The 26,817-nt window shown below is 42.6% G+C and overlaps 1 protein-coding gene across 7 annotated transcripts in view; it reads right to left on the bottom strand.

Annotated features, from left to right (window-relative positions):
- ARHGAP26 (Rho GTPase activating protein 26) overlaps positions 1 to 26,817 on the bottom strand; it is a 427,680-nt gene that overhangs the window by 177,384 nt on the left and 223,479 nt on the right. For all 7 annotated transcript variants that reach the window (XM_011282717.4, XM_019833787.3, XM_011282723.4 and 4 more), the window contains exon 12: positions 22,914 to 22,950. In XM_011282717.4, the coding sequence (XP_011281019.1) occupies positions 22,914 to 22,950 (37 nt within the window). The remainder of the gene's footprint in view (positions 1 to 22,913; positions 22,951 to 26,817) is intronic.

Raw genomic sequence — 26,817 nt, 5'->3', positions numbered from 1 at the left:
TGCTTTGTTTATATGAGCTCACTTAATTGTCACAGTCACTCTGCAAGGGTATCCTCTATTTAGCTGAAGAAACTGCAGAATAGAGTGATGAGCAGTTTACCAAAGGAACAAGTAGGCATCCTTTAAACCATTTGTTTTGTTATCATCAGGAGCTGTAGAACTAACTGCTTCCTGGTCTCCTTCAAAAAGTATAAATTCAGTGGCTCAGTAAATGTTGGATAAGGACTTTACACAGATTATCTCATTTAATCTTAGCATGTCCTCTAGGCTGATACTATCATTGGCTCCATATTACAGATGAAACATCTGAGACTTGCTTCATTTGTACTATGATATTTGCAAAGCTAAAAATCTTGACCAAAGCTACAGAGCTAGTAAGTGGGAGACTCACTCCCAAGTCCTTATGACCCAACGCCCTAAATATGACCTAAGTCAAATCCTACGCAGATGATTAGAAAAAAGGGAAAGTAATCTGGAAGAAAATTAAAATAGCTTACAACAAAGAAGTTACATGAAAAATAGGCATAGGGCAAGAGAGCCATCCTGGGTGTGGTAAGTCAGCAGGCATTCAGAGCTCTCCACCTGCTATAAAGCCCACTAATGTGACTCAGAAAATAAAAGACCAACAGCAGCAACCTGTTCCACTGCACAGAACCAATTTCCCAACCTGGCAATGAGCCTGGGAACCTACCAAAATTAATCTCCATGCTTTGATTACCCAGTGAGGAGAGGCTGATGGTAATATTTAAGAACATGTTCACCTTTTGAGCACCTTGGGACATCAGGGCAAGACATTCTACAAACTAACGGTTCACGGTGGAGAAGAGAATGACAGAAAGTAGGAAGGTAAATATTTATAAATAATTTGTCATCATCCCAGGGCAAAAAATAACCTTGTAAAAAATAAGAACTGCACAGAATTTGAGTTCATACTTTGATCTAATCCAAAAAGAACCTTTTTCAAATACTTAAGTTTTTAATTTTAATTCCAATGTAGTTAACATGCAGTGTGATATTAGTTTCAGGTGTGCAGTATAGTGATGCGACAATTCCATAGATTTCTCCATGTTCAACACGGGCAAGTGCACTCCTTAATCCCCATCACCTATTTCAACCAGCCCCCCACCCACTTCCATCCTGGTAACCATCAGTTCTCAAGAGTTAAGGGTCTGTTCTTTGGTTTTTCTTTCTTTCCTTTGTTCATTTTTGTTTGTTTGTGTCTTAAATTCCACATGAGTGAAATCATATGGTATCTGTCTTTCTGTGACTTACTTGGCTTAGCACTATACTCTCTAGCTCCATCCATGTTGTTGCAAATGTCAAGATTTCATTCCTTTTTATGGCTGAATAATATCCCATTGTGTATATATGCCACATATTCTTTATCCATTCCTCTACTGATGGGCACTTGGGCCGCTGCTATAATCTGGCTACTGTAAATAATGCTTCAACAAACACAGGGGTGCACGTTTCCCTAATTGTGAACATGGATCAGTCAACTTAGAGCCAATGAAGATAAAAATTCTTAAGAAAATCACTAAGAATTCCTTAAACTAAAAGAAATGCTATTTTATTACAAATTATCTTCCCAAAGAAAACAAAATAACTCTTATTCTTACATACACACTTACCACTTAGTGATACTTACTATAACCACATTTGGCCTCTGGGATAGTCAGTAAAGTACCAGAAAAGGAGGAAAACAGTATTTTTCTTCTGGGAGAACACCTGATATACAAACCATTGCTCTTACTCCCTTAAAGCTGTAAGTGCAGCTATAAAACTGTACTAACTCACTCTCATGCTTTTTCTAGTATAAACCGAGTACTACACTGCACGTCATGTAGTACAGAGCTTTCTGACTTGAAGCTGCAAGTCAGATTGAAATCACTCTTCCAAATAAAACTCCATTAACTCACATCACAGATTTTTCCCAAATTTAATAACAAACTATGATACATAAGCCAGATGCCTGTTAGAATCTAGGGCAAGATTCTTGAAGGTAAGAACTCACATACCCATAACTTAACATTCACCCATTTAAAGCACTGAAATGCATTAGTGTCTAGGATATTTACAAAGTTATGAATCAATCACCACTATCTAATTCCCTCACACTTTCATTATCCCCCACAAAACACTTTATACACATTAACAGTCATTCTCTATTTCCTGCATTCTATCAGTTGCTAAAAATCACGATCTCTTTTCTGTCTGTACGAATTGGCCCATTCCAGGCATTTCACATAAATGGAAACATAACAGGTGGTGTTTTGTGTCTACCTTCTTTCACTTGGTATAATGTTTTCTAGAGTCACGTATGCTGCAGCAGTTTATCATTTCTTTTCATGACCCAGTAATATTCTGTTTCCTGGGTAAAAACACGTCATTTATCCACTCACTGGTTGTTGTTTCTACTTTATGGCAATGAACTGCTGCTAGGAACATCTGTGTACAAGCTTTGCTCCTCGTGTACACCTAGAAGTAGAGTAAACTGGATTACGGGTAACTCGCTGCTCAACTTTTTGAGGAACTGCCAAACTGCTTTCCAAAGTGCGGCACCATTTCACATTCCCACCAGCAACGTATGAGGGTTCCTATTTCTCCACATCCTCGCCCATATTTGTTATTGTATTTTTTGTTATAGCTTTTTTTTTTGTGGGCGTGAAGTGGTATCTCATTGTGGTTTTGATTTGCATGTCCCTAGTGACTAATGATGTTGGGCAGCTTTTCATGTGCAGGGGGAGGATATTCATTCCTTTACACAGTAGTCAGAACAGAGAGCCTACTGGAAACTATGTGTCACAGGGAAGATCATTTTTTGCACTTAATGAGGTTTCCAAAATGCTCATAACTGTGATTCCATAGTCCATTGAAGCCTATCAGTTCTTCTTCTGAGAGGTGATCAACAGGATTTGTGCACAAAGATGACAGTCCAAGAAGTTCAGGGAAGAACCATCATTTTGCACTGTGCTTTGGGGAGCTGCTGATTCCAAGCTTGGATGCTTTCAGAGTAGGTTTGTGGATATGGTCTTGTTTCAGACAATGATAAACTCCTATCCTGAACAAAAAGTCCTTTGCTTCTTCTACCCCATAAACATTGAAAAAAAGTTTTGGAAAATTTGAAGAAACCTGGCAGCTGACAATGACAACCTCAGTGATCAAAAGATACCTGCTCATAAAGCTATCAGGACAGCTAGCAGAAGAAATAAGGGCAGGGCTAGAGATAAACTTGCAGGGCTAAAAGAGTCCTTGAACCTGTCTGTGTTTTACTGTAAGAAGCCAAAGTTTTGGGGGTGCCTGGGTGGTTCAGTCAGTTTTGGCTAAGCGTTCGACTTCGGCTCAGGTCATGATCTCACGGTTCATGGGTTCAAGGAACACAGAGGGCTCTGTACTGACAGCTCAGAGCCTGGAGCCTGCTTCAGATTCTGTGTCTCCCTCTCTCTCTGCCATTCTCTTGTTCACACTTTGTCGCTCTCTCAAAAATTAACTCAACATTAAAAAATAAAAAATAAAAAGAAGCTAGATCTAGGCAAATAATAGCTGATGGAAAAGAATGCAATGGAACCTTCCAAGTATATCCAGAAAAAAATAAATTCTGCTAACCTAAACTGACTACAATGACTTATTTTCGAAATTAGCAAACTGCTCTTCTCCCAAAATCTCGGAGTTAGTATTTCTCCTTTGGTTGTCGCAACACAAGTTCTCTCATTTGTTTTAAACCTGCTAACTCCTTTTCTTGAAATAAATCTTACACAGATGTTACACATAAAGGCCTTACACATTACACATGTAACACAGTATTAGTATATATTTAGTGTCTGAGTTTGAAAGTGTAACACTTTTACATATTGCAAAGTCAAACAGAGTTCAAGGTAACTATCTGTTAGCCTTTAAACTGTTCAAGTTGCATATACTGATGACTTATAAGCAGATAATACTGTGTTAAGAAACATAATTCATATCAAACAGCAGTTCCCAATAAGGAACTCACAATATACAGTTTAACAGCCATTGTTCTAAATCTCTAAACTGGAATGGTGTAATTGTTACATTGCCTGCTGCCTTGGGACATCCTTGTATCTCCCTGTGTCTCTACAGTAGGTACGTGTGGGCATGTGTGTGTGCGCACACACACACACACACGCACACACACAGGCAAGTCTGACTTCTCATCAACTTGACTTTCCTGCTGATGTCATGATTAGGTTACTAATGATTAACAACTGCCTTATTATTTAACATGTACAGAGTAGTACTAATATAATGGCGATTATAATACATAACTAGAGATCGTAAGTTCGGATCTCTGCCCAGCAGGTACATAATCTAAGTTAATTGAGATCTCCTCTGCTGAAAAGCAAGTTCCCACTAAAAGGTTTAGAACATGATCACCCCCAGACAGAGTTTGCTAATGACAAAAAAAAGTCTGAGCAGCCCGCCAGATGGAAGCGGCTGTCCTTAATCCCCTCAAGCAGGTGATTCAGCTCTTTTACTGAGCCAAGGCTCAGAAAAGGTCAGGGATTTATTTGCAATTTCTGTATCCTTATAATCTCCAGGAATAATCTCTCATTAAATATCTACTAGGCTTGCATTATTCCCTTAATTTGACTTGTGATGAGTTGTTGCAAGACCAGTGGCTCCTAGGCCTGCCATCCAACATCTTACAGCTATGGCTTTGACTGGCTTTTCTTCCTCCCTCAGCCTCACCTTCAGCTTTGCTCAGGATTGTGCACAAGGCAGCCCCAACAGTTGTCCTAAGATGACTGTCGTAGAGCTCACACCCAATATCCAGGTTAACCTTCCAAGTTAGAAATGTATCGTCCTCTTAACTTCCACTTCAACTTTTTTTTCAATCTTTATCCATTTTTTGAGAGACAGATGAGTGAGAGAGAGAGAGTGTGCGCACACAAGCAGGGGAGGGGCAGAGAGAAGGAGAAACAGAATCCAAAGCAGGCTCCAGCCTCTGAGCTATCAGCACAAATCCTGATGTGGGGCTTCAACTCAGGAACTGTGAGATCATGACCTGAGCCAAAGTCAGATGCTTACCTGACTGGGCTACCCACGTGCCCCTCACTTCAACTTTTGAAGCCTTCTTGCTTTGTCTCCTTTTAGAGGAGAGTCACACAAAGCTATTTTCTCAAAGTTCTATGGAGAACACAGGAACACTCAGAGTTGAGCTGACGCTCAACCAACTTGGAGGGTCTTAGGGCAGAAGAGGCAGGATGCCTGGCAGACTGCTGGAGTTTACATCATTATGCCTAGACACCCTAGATATCCCAAATACCAAGAGCAGGGAAGCAGGTTAAACCCAGAAACAGATGGTTTTACTGCAAAGGGCTCGAAACAACAACCTACTATATAAGGTTCAATCCAATGACTTTCTTGCTTCAAAGGAAGAAGCTGATGGCCCAGCTGGAGAGACATGCTCTATAGTTTCTTGAATCCAATGGTACCTCACCTGAAATGTTTTCCCTGGCCCTTTCCACCATAAAAGAAAATGAGGTGCATAGGTGATGGTAGAGGGGAAGAACTACAATAAAACCACGAGCAAAACCCTTTGCACTCTCCTCCTCCTTTCTTACTCCCATATTCAAATTATTACCAGGTCCCTCAATTTTGTGTCACTCACCATGGTGCTGGCTTCCATCATCTGTTACCAGGACTGCTGTGAAGACCACCTAACTGGTGTCCTCCTACATCTTCTGGCTCCTTCCAAGCTGTCCTCCACGTTGTGGCCCCCGTGATCTGGATGAAACCAGATCACATCACCTCCCTGTTTAAAATCTATCAATGGCACCCCAATGCTCTCAGGAAGAAAACCCAAATCCTTAACATGGTCCACAAAACCCTGTATGGTCTAGCCTGGCCTGCTTCATCTCACGCTATGACTCCACACCTAAGCATTCTACCAAACTGACTTTCTTTGAGAGCATCCAAGTGATCACACTTTTTCTCTAGCTTTTGTACACACTGTGGATTTCACTTGGAAGCCCAATGGCCCAAGTTACTCCAAATCCTCAGGTCTCCCCTCAAATGTCAATTGCTCAAAAATGCCCTCCTGACTTCTCTACCTGGTTCATGTTTCCACTGGAACTTGGACATAGCACTGTCAACTTCTCCTTCAGAGTATGTAATGTAACTCTAAATTTCTATTTATTTCTACGATGCTGCCTACCTAATCAGATTTGCACTCAGGAAAGCAAGGGTGCATGCATATATTTACTCAATTATTTTATTCAGTACTCTATCTCTACCTTTCACTGTCTACGATCATGTTGGATATGAAGTATGATGAGGAGGGTCCCTAAGGGGAAGTGTGATGTAGTCAAAATGACCCTTCAAACTCCAACTGTTATAAACCCGAGAGTAGATGAGTTGTTTAAACTCTGGTACCTAGGGGCGCCTGAGTGGCGCAGTCGGTTAAGCGTCCGACTTCAGCCAGGTCACGATCTCGCGGTCCGTGAGTTCGAGCCCCGCGTCAGGCTCTGAGCTGATGGCTCAGAGCCTGGAGCCTGTTTCCGATTCTGTGTCTCCCTCTCTCTCTGCCCCTCCCCCGTTCATGCTCTGCCTCTCTCTGTCCCAAAAATAAATAAACATTGAAAAAAAAAAAATTTAAACTCTGGTACCTAGATTTTTCATCTTGGTGAAGATCCAAGTGTTAAATAAAGATATGAAGAGCCTGACCTAACTACTTCCTTCCTTTCTGTGTCAATGTGAAGAGGTATCACCACCTAGCACTATAGCTCCAAGAATGAGTTTAAAAGAAAGGAAAAATAAAAGATGTGCAAGCCAAGACAAAAAACAGAGAAGATATAACCAAATTCCAATTTTCCTAGACACTTAGAGAAATCCTTTGCTTGTCCATCAAGGCATTATCATCACCAAATTGTACATGGTATGAAGCTGTGGCTGGTGGAAACAGAGGGTATCGGGGTTCTTTCCACATCATACAATCTGGGCCATCTACACAGTCAGACAGGCCGGAGGTCAAGAATAGCCCTAGAAAACCAGAGCATTCTCCCTTAGAGCGGTTTGCCATCCGAGAGACCACCTCATTCTTCAGGTCCAGTAGCCCCTTTATTGAAAATCACTGACTGGCTGTTGCTCTAACCGAGTCCTTAGTACTCAGAACATCAAGAAATTTGGCAAAAAGCGGTCAAATCACTATTTCTGAATGAAGGGAACTTTCCATACCACAGGTCAACTGATGGGACATATAGTGTGTGAAAACAACTCTCTGGGACATACCCCGAAGTTACCCCATACATGCATCCTGGGAATTCTAACAGATCTCATAAGACAAATCCTTTTCCAATAGAGAGGAGCTAATCTACTGAATTAGCCTCAACACACGAGAACACATTACCTATGTTTCTAAAGGTGGTATTCAACAGGTTTTTCCTAGCCTAAAATGTCTTACCCCAGGAATCTCATTCAACAAAAATCTTTCAAGTTTTTTTTACAGGAGAAATGGAATTTTCTGGAAGTACAGGATGTTTACATAAAAATGAAAGAACTGAGAGGTAAAGGAAGTTACTGCCCCATTTTTAATGTGGATGGATATAGGAAACTGTCTGCAGTTATTATGAGCAGGCCACCATTTTATGGACAGCTCCAGGGGCATGTTCTCACCATAGAAATTTACTCAATTTCCCAACATGATTTGCTCTTAAAGTCTGGCCTACCTCACTCATTCTGAATTTAATCAATTTCAACACCATTAAAAGCCATGAAGAGAAACACCCACATTGAATTAAATATCATATCCATCTGGAGAATAGACTTCCAATTGGCTAACACACTCAAGGGGCTCAGGTCCTTTCTCCTAATCATGTGAAGACTGAGAGTTCCCAGGGCTTCACAGCTGTGGCCCCTGGGAAACAGTCTTCATGGTGGTGGCTCTCAGAAGCTTCCAATGGGGCCCGGGAAGGTGGCCAATTGCTTCTTAATTATCCAAGTGTGAATTCTCTACTTTGGGGATTACCCACAGCCAGTTTTTAATCCCAGTTCAACTCCAAGACCCTGTGCCCCATCCCATGCTACTGCCTACTCTGTCCTATACTCTGCTCCCCAGACGTATACATTCAGGGAGCATGAAACAACTTTAATATTAACTGAAGTCACCCAGACAGAAGCAGTATGTATCTGGGAAGAGAACGAAGAGTCTGGCTGAAGCCAGACAGACCTGGATTAGACTGAGGTCTCTGCCACACTCATAAGATAAATGCTACAGCTCTGACACTTACTTTCCTCACCTCTACAGTGGGGATAACTCACCTGAGTGTTGCAAGGGTCAAAGGAAATGTATACACTGACTTGTTTGCCATTTCAATAAATGGTCATTAGCAGTATTACCAACATTTGAACCAAACTTTCCAGGTGATGAAACATTTTTCATATCCAAGTTCATGTTATCCCCTTAATAATCACATGGGCAAATACTGTTACAGTCCTCACTAATAACTTCTTGATGTTTCCACACTAATGAGTACAATGAACTTATACGATGATACATGGCTGTTTATAAAACATATTATTATAGCTTAATTGATTTTCCCAATGTATCTGTTAAGTTTTTATGATGAGACAAGTCAGGCTCACGCTGTTAAGTGGTAACAATGACCGCAGAAGCTAAGGCTTGCTGAACAGACTGCACTGCTCTGGGCTAAGCACTTAAATGCATCGTACCCTCATCATCAACACCCCTATTTTGTAGACAGGAAATCTCGACTCAGACAAGTTGAGGAACTTCTACTAAGGCTCTGGCATTAATGAGTGGTGGAACCAGGACTGTAACTCAGTCTGCTTCTGCTCAAGTTCACATGACCGGTCAGGACTGGGGGCTGGGGATCATGTTTTCTGGATTCTTTCCTTTCTATTCCAGGAGCTCTCAAATCTAGTGGACCAGAGAACCAGGACCATGCTTGTTGCCAGGGAGCTTGTGGGCACCCTCCCACAGGCTGTACTCCAGCAGGCTTGAGAAGCACACTTGGGACAACGATGTACTGTATTGTACTGTATACCAAGCAATTAAAACTAGTATCACTAAAGGGGCACCTGGGTGGCTCAATTGGTTAAGTCTGACTGTTAGTTTCAACTCGGGTCATGATCTCATGGTCTGTGAGATCGAGCTCCGCATTGGGCTCTGTGCTGACAGCAGAGAATCTCTCTTTCCCTCTCTCTCTCTCTCTCTCTGCCCCACCCCGGCTTGCTCTGTCTCTCTCTCTCTCTCTCAAAAATAGATGAGCTTTAAAAAAAAAAAAACTGTCACTACAGATGAACAGAAATGATTGTTAGGAATTAATTAGCTATCAACATCTGTTCCACAGTCCCCATCTAACAACAGACATTTACCAGTGCTATGTATCTCAGAATATAATGCTGTTTGTGCTACTACTGGTGTATGAAATGACTCCAAATGATTCACAAATATTTCTAATAGTCGTAGTTGTGTACTTATTTCAATGAATATTAGAAATGTACCTTTTTATTACACATAGCACGACATACTCTATTTATAAAATAAATTTAAGTTAAAAAGAGTGAATTCATTTAAGAAAATTAGTAGGTACATAGTAACAATACTAGTGGTATACATATATGTTAAAAAAACAACAACATGAAGTCAATGATAGAAAAATAACACATTTGGGAACAACTGTCTTAATTTGTGCCTGACCAGACAACTATATTCAACCTGGCTGGAAGGATGGATGGAAGGGTACCATATTCTACCAGCAAGATGTCCTACTTCAACGCAGTCATCCTTGATCCTTGCTTTGCCCTCACTCCAATCTATCAGCCAACCTCATCAGTCATCAGTTAAAAACACATCCAGAACCCAACTGCTTCTCACCATCCCCAATGCTAATACCTTGATCCAAGCAACCATTGTCTTTCGCCTGGCTTGCTGCAATAGCCTCCCAACTGTTTCTCCTTTTGCCTCACACAGTTTATTCTCTACCAGCAGCTAGAGCCATCTTTTAAAAATACACACTGGCTCATGTGTCACTTGCCTGATCACAACTCTCCAGGGACTTCTCATGACACTCAGAACACAAGCTTTCCTCCTGACCATGGCTTCACACGGTCTAGTCCCAGCTTACTTGGCCACTCTCCGTCTGGCTTCCTCAATCCAGTCATTGCAGCCTTTCCCGATAATCCCTGAACACAGCTGGTTTGCCCCCTCCACTTCAAGAGCCCTTGCACATGCTGGTTCCTCTGCTGGCTCCTAACACGTCACACTCCCTCCATTTGTTCAGGTTTCTGCTCAAATGTCACCTCTTCAGAGAGGCCACTCTGCTCCAGGTATCTAGTTCTCTCTTCTCTAGTTAGGCACTATCTCTTTGCTCTTAATTCTTCCTAGCCCCTCTCTGCACCTGAATGTATACCTTTGTTTACTTGCCATCTGTCAGTTTCTCTCATTAGAACTCCATGAGAACAGGGACGTTATCTGCCTTGTTCATTGCTGTAGCATCAATAAATATAATAAATATTTTCTGGATGAAGCAACAGATATAATCCACATTCTCACCAGCTGAGACACCAGAAACCAAAAGGTAGAGAAATCCCCACACTCCAGGAACCTCAAATGCTGAGCAGCTGGCTGAACACACTGGTACCTTCTAGAGTTCAGGGGCCCTGCAGCAGGATGCACAGTACAAATATGACTGACTGGGATCTCATTTATCCCCTGACCCCTAAGCACAAACACTGCCAATCAAAATTTTCCCCCTAGCCTACCAGGTACAAAGGCACCTATCTTCTTTTTCATGGTTTCTGTGGGGACACACACACACACACACACACATACACACACACACACACACACACACACACACACACACAAATAAGCCAAGAGGGACATAGCGTAAAGAAAGCAAACTAAGTAGGAGGAAAGAGATGAAATCCCTGCCTGGCCTGGAATAAACCTACCAGCTCTCCGCCAGAGTCAAGAGAGGCTCTAAGATACCTGTGAAGAGCGATCCAGTTCTCAGCCAGACACCGCAGCCCAAGTGGCAGTGTCTGGATTCTTACAAGGCACAAGATGAGGGCTGCGGACTGGCTTTGCAGGACTCTGTTTCCTTGTAGGTTTCTACATCTGCAGTCTCCTTAAAATTCCCAATCCGGCAGCTGTGCAAGGGCCATGCTTAACGCACACCATGGTAAGGCCAACCGGCTTCATCAGGACCACCTGGTCTCTTACACGGTGATCTGGGCCACCAGAGAAGGAATTACAGTGGAGAAGCATCAATTCCTTTCTGCCTTGATGCATGGCGGTTGCACACTGATTTCTCAACCAAAAGAGATCATCACCACCTTTTTGAAAGAGGAAGGGTTTTAAGCAAAGAACTAACTTCTCCTGCCCACTTACACCCTTCTCCTGCCTTTACCTTCTACCTGTCTTAGAGATGACATTCATAATCAGAGGCTGAACATTTGTGGCTGGAGTTACCACTAACTGGTTGTGGGATATGGGTGTACTTGGCCTCTGGGACCCTTCTCATCTGTACAGATCAGTTGCTGTGAAAATCAGATAAGGTGATGTCCATAACAGCACTCTGAGGAACTGTAGAGAGATAGTGGGCTGTCATGCTTTTATATAAATAGCCTCTGGTTTGGGGTAAAGATGACGTTATTAATAACAACAACGGCAGATAATGCCATTTAATGACTGCTTAGACTACCAGGCACTGCTATTCCATCCCAATCCCACTCAATCCTTCCAACAAACCAATGATGTAGGTAATAAAGTTATACCCATCTTACAGATAAAAAACCCTGAGACCCAGGGAAACTAATTTTCCAAGGTCACATATGCAGTAAGTAGTGAGGCTGGGATTACAACCCATGTAGGTTAATAATTCTGCACAGTCCACACTCCCAACTACCAGTCAACACTATCCCCACTGTGGGCAACAGGACTTGATAGCCTCTGCTGATTCTTATATGCCAAAATGTGAGTTGCACACTCTGAATACTCTCATCAGGGTAGGAAGGGATGACTTTGACAGGCCATCAGTATGCACTAAAAATGAGGATTCGGTTTTCTCATCTTTATATGAGGTCAATAATATTATCTACCTCATAAAGTTCTTATAAGGATCAAACAACAGAATGTACATCAAACCCTGAGCACATAGCCCAGTAATATGTATGTGCCCAATAAACATTAATTGAGGGCCTTGAGGAAAATCTTTCAGTCTCTGCCTCAACAACCCTGTACACTGGGCTTTAGGAGATCAAGATGCAGCCAGGGACCTGCTCGATGTTCTTGGCTGAAGCCCAAACTAGGATGCCAAGGGGTGGTTCACACCTGCCCGGGATGAGAGAATGGTTTGTTAAGTGTCATTTAAGACAAGCAGAAAGACTTCTGACAGTCCAGGCCAGCCAGGGGAGCACGATCGCCAGTCATATCCTTGGGGGATGGGGTCCCACCAAACAAAATAGCTGAGATCTCAAGCAACAAAATCTCTGAGAAAACAAGCTGCTCTTTCTCCTTTCTCCCTTGCTAGCCCCCAGCTCCTCAGCCAGTATCATTCTCCAGCTAGGGTATTACCGCTCAACTAAATATAATTTTGAGTTCTACGTGGGCCACACCCACCGTGTTGCACGCACAAGTGATAATGGAAAGCAAGCTGGAGAAAGTCAGCACTTAGGTGAGCTAGAATTACACCATCTTGCCTGCATGTGGCTCAGGAGATAAAAGTGGCAGCCACAGAAACCTGCCATGGCACAGGAGGGAGGGGAACTGAGGAAGCCAAGGGCCCAAAGGGGTGGGGGGTGGGAGGCTGGAAAGGAATTCAGGCAAGAGAGGGAATGAGCGCCTGTCCCCTATCAGCCCTGGCCTGGAAGGCGTGGATGGAAAGCTGGAGGGGAAGGTGTGCTCAGCTGACTGCCTCGTGGGCCAGTACTCAGGAGGCCAGGCCACCATGCCCATTAATGCAGCCCATCCTTCTCAGGTTTAAAAAGGGAAATGTTCTATTTATAAGCTACCGACCGGTGGAGGCCTGGCAGCCACTGGATGGCTCTGATCCCACAGGGATTCTGGTTACCAGTGGCTGCCTTCTCTTGCCTCTCAACTGTGGGTGTTCTAACAGCAAAAGGCCGAAGGTGACTGGAAGCAAAAGGAAAAAGAAAATCCTCTTTTCTGTCCTCTGCTGCTTTCCTCAGACTGTGGGACTTAGTAATGTCTGAGGCTTTAAAATCTTTTAAAAACAGGGACCCATAGGATCCCATGAAGTCGTTCCCTACCATCTTTAAGAGCAAATCCCCCTTTGGGGTGCCTGGGTGGCTCAGTCGGTTGAGCATCGAACTTCGGCTCAGGTCACAGTCTCACGGTCCGTGAGTTCAAGCCCCACGTCCAGCTCTGTGCTGACAGCTCAGAGCCTGGAGCCTGCTTTGGATTCTGTGTCTCCCTCTCTCTGACCCTCCCCCATTCATGCTCTCTCTCTGTCTCAAAAATAAACAAACATTAAAAAAAGAAAAAAATCCCTCTTTTAAAAGAGGGATTTTACTCTTTTTTTTTCTTTTTCCTGTTTTACAGATGACAGGAAACGGAGGCACAGAGAAGAAGGGAATGTATAAATCAGAGGTAGGGCAATAAGCATACAGAGCAAGGTAATGGCACCTTCCCATCCCCTCTCCTGGTCCTCAATCTTGCCCTCACAGAACAAGAAAAGACTGGATCCGACACTATCAGGGAATGTGATCTGAATGAGGCCTTGAAAGAATGATGAATGTACGTAACAGGAACGCAAGCAGCACTGGCTGTGTTGTCTGATGCATGCAGAAGGGCAGTGGGCTGTGTTACGCTTCCGTGCCTGGGAAGCTGCAGAGCCACCGACACACATTAACCGTCTCTGGGCATCATGCACAGCATGTGAGGAGCCACTGATAGTTCTGATGAGGAGGCTCTCTGAGAAGGAATATGGGATGGCTCCTCAAGAGCAAAGAGCTGAGAAGGTTAGGTGGGGCTGACGATGGAAGGCCTTACGGCCCCAGTGGGTTTGCCATAAAATGACAAGATGGCGTAACAAAGGAAAGACGTCACGCGTATTGAGAGGTGGAGGAAGGTGGGGCGTGACCTTGGCAATCAGGCCGACTCTGGTTTGAGCATCATCTCCACTACTTCTTGACCATATACCTGGACTTCTTAAAGCCTAATGCTCATTTGTAAACTCGGTCGTTGTGAACAGCATTTCCACTAATGCCCACCATGGATGTACCGCTTTTATGCTGCCTGCCATAACTTCATGCCATCTTAGGTAGCTTAATACCAGGGTAGGTTTTTAAAAAGTAGTCTAAGGGTTGACCAACCTATAGTATGTGGGCCAAATACACCACTGCCTGATTGTACATCAAGTTTCATTAGCAAGCATGCATTTGCTTTCGTGTTGTCTATGGCTGCTTTCACACTGCAATATCAAGAGTTACATAGTACTGCGAGACTGAATACATTTACTATCTGACTCTTTACTGAAAAGGCCTCCTGGTTTGCTAAGCAATAGCATTAACACAACCTGAGGGTTTACATGTTCATGTGTTTTCCCCCTAATAAATGTGGAAATAAACATATAAATCCAAATGGGAATTTAAAATGTGTGCCCGGTACTATCTAAAACGATCAGAGATACTACGAGTAGCAGGCATATGCCACTTCGAGAAATGTAGTCATTTAATGAACTAACACCCACAAGGCGCCAGGCCTGACAAGAGCAGGGGCGTTAGCTGCCACCCTCCACTCCCTGCTCCCCTCAGGAACTCTTCTGCCCATCCAGGGAGCTTTCCCCCTCTCACACGACACAGTAATTGGCACGACCAGATAATGAGACAGATAAGAACCAACGGTAATGAAGCATTTCTTAATATGCCAGACACTTTGCTAAACTCCAATCGTCACGGCAACTTCGTGAGGCAGTTGGTGTTATTTATCCCCCATTTTTACATAAAAGGCAATGCAAGCTGAAAGATGTCCTGCACTGACCCACAGTTCCGGAGCCAGTGTGCCAGCATGCTAAGCCACACGATTCACGTGGCCCTCCACTAAAACAGCTCTCTCCAATCCACATGGCAGGGCCTACCCACAGAAAATTATCTGAGGTATGTGCAAAAACTGATGTAGAGGAGTGTTCAGGCTGATATTACTCATAAGAGCAAAAATCTGGAAGGGACATTCAAGTCCACTGACAGGAAATAGTTCAAGAAATGTGGATATAATCCTATGACAGAATATTAAACAACCATTGCAAATGGCATTCATAAACAATTTTCATGACGTGGGAAAATGCTTGTAAATTTTTTAAAGCGGGATACCAAAAGTATATTCATTGTAATGCCAACTAAGTCAAAATACATGTCAACATTGACAAAATCCATGTAAGAAAGATATCACGAAAAAAAGACATGAAGGAAATATCACTGGGGTGGTATTAGAGATGACTTCTATTGAATTTCTGAAAATAAATGCTGTGTTTCCTGCACATTCTACAATGAGTTCATATGATTTTTATAGTTAGTAAAAATAACTGTTTTTCAAGCTGTTTAGGAGATTCAATGTCTACACCCTACAGATGAGTGAATCCTAATTCCAACTTTGCATTCTTTCTCCAATCACTGCTTCCCCCCCCCCACCCACACACACACAACACCCAGTGTAAATAACAAACTCCAGTGACTTCTTGAGCATTTTATAAACACAAAGGATTCCTGTCAAAGATTAACAACAAACTGGAAGGAAAAGAAGGGACTGAGATGTGGAAGCAGAGGAAGTGCTCTATTTCCTTCTCCTGGAGGAAGAGGAGGGAAGGTAGGAAGTTCCCATTTTTTAAATCTTGGTAGCCTAGATGGAACCCCATTCTGAGCTCACTCTCCAACCAACTGGCTCGGGGCAGTTTGTCTGCACAGCAGGTGTATCTACAGATAGCATGACGATTACACTCACCCACACACGCACTGGGCCATCTGGCTATCATCTCTGTGTGCTGTCAACCTCAAAAGCAGACCATATACTCCTTAAAGGCAAAGGTACATGTTCTACTTGTGGGTGTCCTTCCCCTCCACACTCACACTGCCCGGAGCCACAGGCACTTAAAAACTCCCAAGAGCTATTAATTCAGTGAAGTGCTCCAGGAATGCTGGACTCCTGCTGGGAAACCAAGTGAAAGGTTCAGGTAGGAGCAAACCAGAAAACATGGAACAAGAGTGGGAAGCACCATAAACCACTGCAAGATCCTCTCGAAAAGCCAGACGGCCGGTGTCGAGGTGAGTCTGAAGTGCACAAGAAGGCATGTCTGAGGCAACCTGGGCGTATTCCTTTGAAATAATCTGATTAACCCATGGAATCTGAATTAATATTCACATTAAGGAAAGTGGCACTGTGAAGTCAAGATTAGGAGACTGAGCTCTCTGCGGCTCAGTTTGTCAGCCTTCAGCCTTTAAACAGCTGGAGAAGCAGTGGGAGGGTAGCATTTCTGTAAACAAGCTAATCTTTTCAGAACTAAGTAGGCAGTGACATTTATTATTTAAAACTTCTAACTTCGAAGACATCAACCCACACTAGGAAAGCCTGCCCTCCCATTACTCTCTTGCATGCTCTAACTGTCCCTCAGCTGGGACTACAGGACAACAGCAGCCTTGGAGGGGAATAGGCCACTTCTCGGCTTCTTCTCTTGATACCTACTGGAGCTCATTTCAAAGGAGAATAAACCAATTCTCACAGAGCCTCTGGTGAGAAATCTCACAGCTGCAGTCAAAAGGAGGGCAAGCAATAGGACATGGAGACTGAGGAGGCACAAGGGGCCAGATAGGGTGGACTGGGAGGAGGGGTTCTTGCCCAGGGCAGAGTCCCATTCTTTGCAATGAGAAAGGAGGCAAATCCATGACAGGTATCAGCTGTCTAGGTAACTGGCACTGGTGTGTGATCGGTAAAGCAGCTTATGGAATAACAAACCATTCTCCCTTCCTCTCTAGTATCCTTACTTGTATTTTTTTCCCTTCCTTTCTCTACCAGGTAAGAAAAAACTCAGCATCGCTGATGTATAATCCTGACATCTATGAACAAACCCAGGGAAGGTCCCCTGATGGCAGCAGGATCCCCGGTAAGAGGCCCATAGAATTGGCAAAAAATAGCAGATTGATTTTTGAATTTAGCTTGTAAGGATTAACTTAACCAAGAATACCCAAGACCTCTAGGCAGAAAGCTAAAACTCTAATGAAGGGCACAGGCGATCTGAATAAAGGGAAAGATAGTCCAAGTTTTGTGAGATGACCGAATATTATGAAAGTGTCAATTTTCTCTGCATTAATCTATATAATTCAATGCAATTCTAAAGCAAAGTTTTAAGGTTTTGAGGAGCTTACAAACTTATGTTAGAATTACACAGAAGGACAGAGGTCCACAAGCAGCTAAGTCAAATCTTAAGAAGTAGAGTACCAAGGGCACCTGGGTGGCTCAGTTGGTTAAATGTTTGACTTCGGCTCATGTTATGATCTCACAGTTGTTGAGTTCAGCCCCGCATCAGGTTCTGTCCTGACAGCTCAGAGCCTGGAGGCTGTTTTAGATTCTGTGTCTCCCTCTCACTCTCTGCCCTTCCCCCACTCATGCTGTGTCTCTTTCTCTCTCAAAAATAATAAACCTTAAAAAATTAAAAAAATTAAAAAAAAGTAGAGTACCAGACATTAAGACTTGCCTCAAAGACATCATATGAAAAGCACAGAGGTATTGGCACATAAGAAAACAGACCAAGAACATAAAGAACTAGAGACAGAGCTCAGATATGCAAGCCTAATACACAATAAAGACGGCACTGTAAGTCAAAACCAGAAAGAATGACATTTTTGGGAAAAATGAGTCTTCGTGTGGATAAAAATAAAACTGGATCTTCATGAAACACTATATACAATGGTAGGTATCAGTTGGATCAGAAACCTCATTGGGAAAGAAAGAATTATGAAGCCAAAAAACAAAATGTAGGTGCATATATTTGTGACATAGGTCATAAAGGCCTGCTTTCTTCCTTTCATTTATTTTTGAGAGAGAGACAGAGAGATAGCGACAGAGAGAGGAAGGGGGAGAGGAAGAAAGAGAAAGAATCTTAAGCAGGCTCCATGCCCAGTGCTAAGCAGGGCTGCATCTCACAACTATGAGATCATGAACTGAGCTGAAATCAAGAGTTGGATCATTAACTGACTGAGCCACCTAAGCACTGTAGAAAGGCCTTCTTTAAAACACAACTTGAAAATCATAAACCAGAAGGCATAAAAAAAGATGCATTTCAATACATAAGAAGGCTTTACAGTCAAGTAAGATTATCACATATAATATTAATACATAGATGACAAAATGGGAAAATGTATTTAAAATGTCTACAACCAACAAGGGATGAGTATCTAAAATACAGAACTTTACCAATCAACATGAAAAAAATGCAAATTAAATAGAAAAATGAGCAAAGGACATGAATAGGCAATAAACAGAAGGGGAAACCCAGTCAACAGGCATACAAAGAGATGTTCAAACCTACTGATTATCAGAGAGACCCAAATTAAAACAATAATGAGCTATCATTTTCTATTTATATGGGTGACAGAAAATTAGAAAGCTGAATAATGGCAAGAGTTGGCAGAAAAGAAGAAATCCTCGTGTAGGGGTAATGGGACTGTGAACTGACCACTCTGTGGAGAAATATTCCCTCAAACTAAGTACATTCACATCCTTTGACTGGCCAACAATTCTCCGCATGGGTATATTCCAAAAAAAATTCTCCCACAGAGAGATGTGCAAGATGTACAAAAATGTTCATTGTGGTGTTAGTGGTGGTCATGAGGAGCTGGAAGCATGAGGAGATGGAGTGTGCAGCTCTGTAAAAACAGATACACAGTGTTACACACTTGGGGGGGGGGGTGGGCGCAGCAGACAGAAGCCACAGTCTAGAAGCAGGCAGGAGAATGTAGATGGCTCCTAACACAATGCTGAGGAAGCAAAGAAAAAGAACAACACATATCGTAATTTATATAACTGAAAAATACAGGTAGAAAAAATATACCTTGCTCACAAAAAAAAAAAAATATTTTAAAGTACTCATTAAAATGGTGGTCTTCAGAGGAGGAAAGAACTAACAGCTGGGAAGAGAATTCAAAGGGGGGGGGGAGGGGGGGAGGGAGGGAGGGAGGGAGGGAGGGAGGGAAGGAAGGAAGGAAGGAAGGAAGGAAGGAAGGAAGGAAGGAAGGAAGGAAGGAAGGAACCTGTGATGATCCCATGCCACAAATCAGGTAGAAGGATTAATTCCAACCCTCTACACCTGAGATTCAAATGGAGATTACAGAAGAAGAGAGGAAAAAGCCTCTGGGAAGAAATGTGCGTTTGTTTACCTGCTGCCATCCTCTCCCTGACAACTGGGCCATTTGGAAAGTACCAGCAGCAGACAGGCATTATTTATGGCCCCAACACCCCACAGGCACTGTATGCCCTGAGAGGAACTTGAAGATGAAAGCAATAAATTCAGAAGTGTCCCCAGAGGAATTTCCTTTTGCTACCTGGCCCTTCAAAACATTCTGCCTCTGGGATAAAATGGTGGCATTCAAACTCCCATGAAAACATTTTCTAGAAAGGAAAATGTTAGCCATTTCGCATTTGGATACTCAAGGCAAAAAGAGCAATGTCACACTCTGAAATTCCTATCAGACTGACTACCCTCTGGAACAGTTTTGACTGTGGTATAAACAGACAGGGAGTTGCTGAACAATCAGACCCTGGACAATAGTGCCACCTGTGGCAGATGAGCCCTATGGGTGGATATGGAGTGGAAATGAAAATTACTTCAATCCACAGATACGGAAAGTACAACCACATCAGAAAGGAGGGGAGGCTAAGGCATTATGTGATGTAAAAAAGGGGTCCCAAGGCCAGAGGAGGTGAGAAAGCATCAATCTAGAACCCTACTCTGGTCGTGGCAGCTTGGACATCAGTGAACAGAACAGCTTTTGCAATAATACTTTAAAAAATCATTTCTATCCAAACTACTCCTGAAAAGTGGCCAATATGTTTTACCCCATCTTTTTTCTCTCCAGCCTGCCAAATGAAAGGGTAAGCAATTGAAAAATCATTAGACACTTCAGGCAGCCAGCTCTCTGTACTCTGTGAATAATAGGATGCCAAGAGCAAACTGTTGCAAGGGTCTGTGTTCTCCAAAATGGAACTTCTTGTATTGCTCTTTTCTTCAGGAGACAGAATATCCTTGTGGTTAACAGTACAGCCTCTGGGGTTACACAGAATTCAGATTAAATGGTGCCCCCTGACTTTATTAGCCTCAATTTCCTAATATACAAAGTAGGTCAAAGGTACCTATCTCACACAGTGTTTCAAGTATTAACTAAGTTCATATGCATAAAACATCCTTAAACACAGTTAAGTGGTGGATAAATGCTATCTATTACCAGCCATGATTTTAAATATATGCTCACTGCAGACAACGTAAAGCATGGAGAAAAAAAACAAACAAACAGGTCAGTCCCTCCCAATAATCTACCCTCTCTCCGAATAAACAATTTCATGATAAATGTCTTTCCAGACTTTTTCTATCAATACATCTAGATGAGTCAAACAATTTACTTTACTAAGAACATTGCTCTGTAACCCGATTTTTTTAAACCTCAATTAACAATAAACTATGGGAGCCATTTCCACAAATATACTTAGATTGCTCTTGTTTTTAAAGACTACATAGTACCTTGATATTTTTAATCAACTTCCTAGTAGACATCTGATTATCTCCCCGTCTTTATTATTATTACCAATGCTCCAGTAAACTTTTTTGCACAAACATTTTTGTCCCCCAGTCTATTTTCTTAAGACAAATCACTGGGTCAAAGGCTATTGGCTTCCAATGCATATTCCCCAAAGGTCTTACAGAATGGTATGATGAGATGGCATGCCTCCTAAAAGAAGCAGGGTCATCTTTCAAATCTATAGGCCCTTATCTCAAGCAGAGAGGAGGTTTATCACAAGTCACAAGCAACTTCTGGGTGGTAGTCTCCATTCAGATGCATCTCATCTCCCACAGTTCTTGGGTCCTTTATTATAGAATAGTGTGTCCCAGCTTGGGGCATCGTACAGGCATGTTATTTTTTTTTAGTCTGCTTGGGTATCTATCTTCTCTTGTCATGGTGGATTCCCTGATTTCCGTCCAGCAAACTACCCTGCTCCCATCTTATGCAATACTCTTAAAACTGTCAGTGACAGTGTGTTGTTTTCTCTTCATCTGCCCAACCTAGACCAACCTGTTGTTATCCTTCCTGGGAATGTGAATCTTCAGAAGAGTGAGGTGACTACTAAAAGCAGTCTAGACCTTCATCAACCTGCAATTATTATTCAGAAGACCCTTTTTTACTGGTTCCTGGGGCTCCAGAGCTGGTATGTTTTCAAACCTGGTTCTTTAGTTCTTCCTCCCTTACTGTGAGTTACTCTACGGCCTTCCATATTCTTTCATTTTTATGTCTGTGGTTTTTGCTAATGTTATTTTTTTAAATGTTTATTCATTTATTTTGAGAGACAGAGAATGCACGCATGTGCAGGAGAGGGGCAGAGACAGAAGGAGAGGAAACCTTAAGTAGGCTCCATGCTCAGCGCGGAGCCCGATGTGGGGCTGGATCTCAGGACTCTGGGATCATGACCTGAGCTAAAATCAAGAGTTGGATGCTCAACTGACTGAGCCACCCAGGCGCCCCTGCCATTGTTACTTTAGAAAAGTTAGCCAGGCTTGATTTCAAAATACACTAAAACAATCCCACCTGATGATTGGGGCGGGGGCGGGGGGGGGGGGGGGGAGCACTTATTTCCTTGAAAATATTTTCCTTTATTCAATTCTTGAGGGAAAAAGAAAAAAGAAAAACCTTTTTCCCTCCCCGAAATGCCTCTTAATGTACCAATAGCAAACAATACAAATTACTTAGTATTTTATATAAAACTGCTGGTCAAAATCTGTATTTTGGAAAGAACGAAAGGAAAATCTCTGTCCTTTAAGGGATTTCACACACACAGAAATACCTCATCCTTTTGTCCACATGGAGAGGCCCTGTTTTACTGATTTTTTTTGATGTCACTGGAATTCATGTTTGCACTATATTTGAATTTGTCTTCAAGTGGATTTTATAAAGCAAATTCGAGGCAAGGGGACAGGACTTCCTCTGCACTCTTATAAGCAGCCTGGAAGGAACTGGTTCGTACTTCTATCCACCAAGGATATCATCAGTCCAAACACTCTCGCAATAGCTTTTCATTTTAATCCCATCGCCTTTGCAAGGTTACAGGTGCCCTTGGAAATTATGATTAACCAGAGTGCTCGGAACCAGCAGTAGGGGAAATGTGTTGTATATTCTACCGAGACTGCCCAGGGTCACTCCCATCAAAGAAGAGTGTTATTACAGAGTTTACCATTTCTACTCTTTCCTCTTCAAAAATGTAAAGAACACAGAGTTACTAAGCCATCACCAAGACAGTTGCTGCCTCTACAGTCCTTTGAACAAGACCAGCTAGGAGGCAATTCTGGCTTTCCCATAGGACAGGGTTCTTGGGGAGCTGTGTATTATTCAATTAAGTGGCTTTTAAATGGTGATTGGAGCTACATTATCAAGAACTAGGATTAACTGAGATAATATACATGAAAATGCTTTGTAAAGTGCGAAGGGTTATATAACGCAAGGTGTCATTACAGCCTTGCCAGTCAAGCTCACTGAATGCCCTGGAGTCATTGACTTAGTAAGTCAGTGTGGAAGCACCTCACACAGCGCCAGGGGAAAGGGGCAGACCCAACATGCCCACAGCACCCCCTGGTGGCTCTTCCCCAGAGCAGCAACTTTTAAAGCTCCATCCCAACCCCAGCTGTAGGAAATTATCCAAGGGACATACTTACTCCCTTCGCTCTGACTGTCTTTGTTCGAATTGTAGACCTGGAAAATAGAAATAAACATTTACTTGTGTGTACTTTATACCATCCCAGGTTCAACGAAGAAAATTATATCCTGCCCCTTTCCGTAATTTGTGCTGTAAGATGGCGGGGCGCCTGGGTGGCGCAGTCGGTTAAGCGTCCGACTTCAGCCAGGTCACGATCTCGCGGTCCGGGAGTTCGAGCCCCGCGTCAGGCTCTGGGCTGATGGCTCGGAGCCTGGAGCCTGTTTCCGATTCTGTGTCTCCCTCTCTCTCTGACCCTCCCCTGTTCGTGCTCTGTCTCTCTCTGTCTCAAAAATAAACATTAAAGGGGCGCCTGGGTGGCGCAGTCGGTTAAGCGTCCGACTTCAGCCAGGTCACGATCTCGCGGTCCGTGAGTTCGAGCCCTGCGTCGGGCTCTGGGCTGATGGCTCAGAGCCTGGAGCCTGTTTCCGATTCTGTGTCTCCCTCTCTCTCTGCCCCTCCCCCGTTCATGCTCTGTCTCTCTCTGTCCCAAAAATAAAATAAATGTTGAAAAAAAAAAAAATTAAAAAAAAAAAAAAAAGATGGAAGGCAATTTGTGGGCCCCAAATATGAATCCCCTCTAAAATCATCTACTGCCTAGTATTCACTTCAGCTGTTCTCAACTGTGTGTACATCAGAATCACCTGTGGAACTTTACTGTAAAAAAATAAAAGATCATATTCTCTAAAAAAATTTTTTTTAACATTTACTTTGGAGGAAGACAGAGTGCGAGGGGGGAGGAGCAGAGAGAGAAGGAGCTGCAGAATCTGAAGCAGGCTCCAGGCTCTGAGCTGTCAGCACAGAGCCAGACATGAGGCTTGAGCCCACAGACAATGAGATTATGGCCGGAGTCAAAGTTGGACGCTCAACCAATTGAGCCACCCAAGCGCCCCCAAAGATCATACTCTTTTAAAAAAAAAATTTATGTGTGTATACAAATTAAAAAGAAGAAAACTTTTAAATAGTTACAATCATTAAGCATTTACTGTGAACCAAGCAAGGTGCTGATAAATACATATGAATTATCTCAAATTATCTACACAACAATTCTGTTAGGTAGGAAGTGTTATCACTGTAGTACAGATGGAGAATTTGAAACAGAGAGGTTAACTAAGGTCTCATAGCTAGTAAATGGCATAGTCAGGAAAAAGATACATTATAAACTGCTAAGTATTAACAATAGGGAATGGGGCCAATCACATTTTACTTTATATACTTATGAAATTTGAATGTTGTAAGGAGAATATACTACTTTCATAATATAAAACCCTTAAGTGATTCACAGAAATCATAAAAGGGGAAGTGCTCCAATACAGAAAAAGGGAAAATACTCCAAAAGAAAACAGACAATGACATATTGCAAGAATCTGCAAGTTTCTTCTGTGAAGAGTCAGAAAGTAAATATAACAGGCTTTGTAGGCCAAGAGACAAAAATCAATATTATGTAGGTACATGTTCAATAAGAGAGAAAACTAATTTCCACAAATTTTTTGGTTGACAAAATTTTAAATATAGCATGTTTTTAAAATACAGATACAATATTCCTTGCAGGTAAAAATCCCCATTAGGGTTTCGAGGCTCTCTTTTCAGAAATGCTTGGCTCAATAACTCTGTAGAGTAAGTAGTTCTCAAATGAGATTGGCCATGTGGAGTATCTTTTCCAAGGAATGTAATTTTTCAAAATGCAGATCCACGAATCAGAAGAATGAGGTTTTATTTGTTTATTGGTTTTATACAGGGAGGATAACATTGGACTTAATTGGGGTCAAAGTTAGTATTCCCATCAAAGTTAGTATTCCCATCAAATATTCCCATTGTAAATATTCATCTATAAATGGCATGTTTAGTTCACAGGCAATAAAAAAAAAAGCAGATAATATGCTGGGTTTGGCCTGTAGGGCAGTTTGCCAATCCCTGATATGGTGACATTATTAAGTAAGGTAAATCCTCTGCTTTGGTGTGTGTGGGGGGCGGGGAGGGGGATAGAATCAAAGTTTTTCAAATATTTCTTTGGTGATTATGATTCTGTATATATGAAAAGGCATAGGGTAAAGTTGGTCTTCCTAACTATGTACACATGTATGTATGTATGTATGTATGTATGTATGTATGTATCTATCTATCTATCTCAAGGGATTCTGATGGCTACTCATGGCTGAGAACCACTTATTTAAGCCCTGGAAGTACTGACCAAGCACCTCGAAAAAAAGAGCCATCAAACTCTAAAAGTGATTTTCATCTGCTAGCCAAGTATGGGTGGGAATGGCTGGTCAAGAGCTTTTCAACTTGGCCCCTCAGTTGCCTTCTGTCTTTGGGTAAAGCTATCACCAGGTCTGGGCCTCTACTGCCTTATCTGTAAATTGAACAAGTCGACCAAGAAGGTTTTGAATGATCAAACTCTAAATAAGACAAATAAATCCATCATTATTATTGATTTCTTAAAGAAGACTAAAGAGGCACAGACACTGTTCGGAAGTCAGGAGGATAAAAATTAAAGAAAAGGGTTTCTGTACTTGAGGCAGATTGTGTGGCAAATGAAAAGGCATCACCTTTTATGCTTAAAAGTTCTAAAGATTAGGGGCATCTGGGTGGCTCAGTCAGTTAAGGGTCTGACTTTGGCTCAGGTCATGATCTCACGGTTTGTGGGTTCGAGCCCCGTGTCGGGATCTATGCTGACAGCTCAGAGCCTGCAGCCTGCTTTGGATTCTATGTCTCCTCTCTCTCTTCCCTTATCCCGCTCACGCTCTGTCTCTCAAAAATAAAATTAAAAAAAAAAATGTTAAAAAAAAAAAAGTTCTAAGGATTAGGAGCCAAAAGACTGTGATCCTGGCACATGGCCTTCAGGGGGGAGGAAGACCAGTGCAACAAGCCATCAGTGCACAGTAGAGAAGGGATGGAGATGACTCTGGGGTGGAGGACAGCAAGGTGATCCTCCAAGATGTTGTCATCTGTGAGTGAAGCGGGTAGCCACCTAACAGCTAGGACCAGCAATCCACGGTGAATGGTGTTCCCTAACCTTGAAAAGCTCGGTAAGTGAAGCGCAAGCAAAGAGACTCTATTTTGTCAAGTGTTTTTTTTTTTCGGCCACCCCTGATCAATTCATTCTGTCCATTACATTTAAACTTTCCATCCAAGAAAAACTAGCTCCTGTTTATTAGTGGCAAAATCCAGAAAGGAAAACAAAATTCAAGGCTTTTAGCTCTCCTTAATTAGGAGGAGAATTAGCGCTAAATTACATTCCTTCAAGCTTTCTGGGGTCTCAGGAGGCCCTTGCCCACAACACCCAAGCATTCCCCAAATTGGAGAGGCGTGATCAATGAGCCAAAGGTGCCAGAAACATGTGCTGCCCGATCCTTTGAGGCCAGGCCATTAATCTCTGTCTACTTTGGTAAATGAGGCAAAGAGAATGAGTTTTGAAATAAAGCTAACAAACCATGCCTGCCAGAACTGTGTGACTACATGGCCTGACAGGGAAGGCCCCCGGGGGGTGGGGGGAGGGGAGAACAGCCTCACCATCTCACAGGCCAGATGGCAACACGGTAATAGCACTAAGTGGGGATGGCTTTGTTTAATTTACCAAGTACCACACACATCACTGAATCCCTTTAACCACCGTATGGCTTACGTACTAGCATTATTCCCATTTCACAGATGTGAAACCTGAATCCTTTTAACCACCGTATGGCTTATGTACTAGCATTATTCCCATTTCACAGATGTGAAACCTGAGGCCCAGAGAGGTTAGTTTGTCCAAGGACAGAAAGCCAGTGGGAGACTTCCTATTCTATCTTGCCTCTAAACGGAGGTTACAATATTTGTTCACTTTTCCAAACAGCAGCAAATGCACACGACTATCAAGCAAAACC

This window comes from Felis catus, chromosome A1 (genome assembly GCF_018350175.1).
Source record: "Felis catus isolate Fca126 chromosome A1, F.catus_Fca126_mat1.0, whole genome shotgun sequence".
NCBI classification, from domain to species: Eukaryota; Metazoa; Chordata; class Mammalia; order Carnivora; family Felidae; genus Felis; species Felis catus.
Note: the sequence above shows the minus strand (reverse complement) of the source record. Positions and strands in the feature narration are given on the sequence as shown.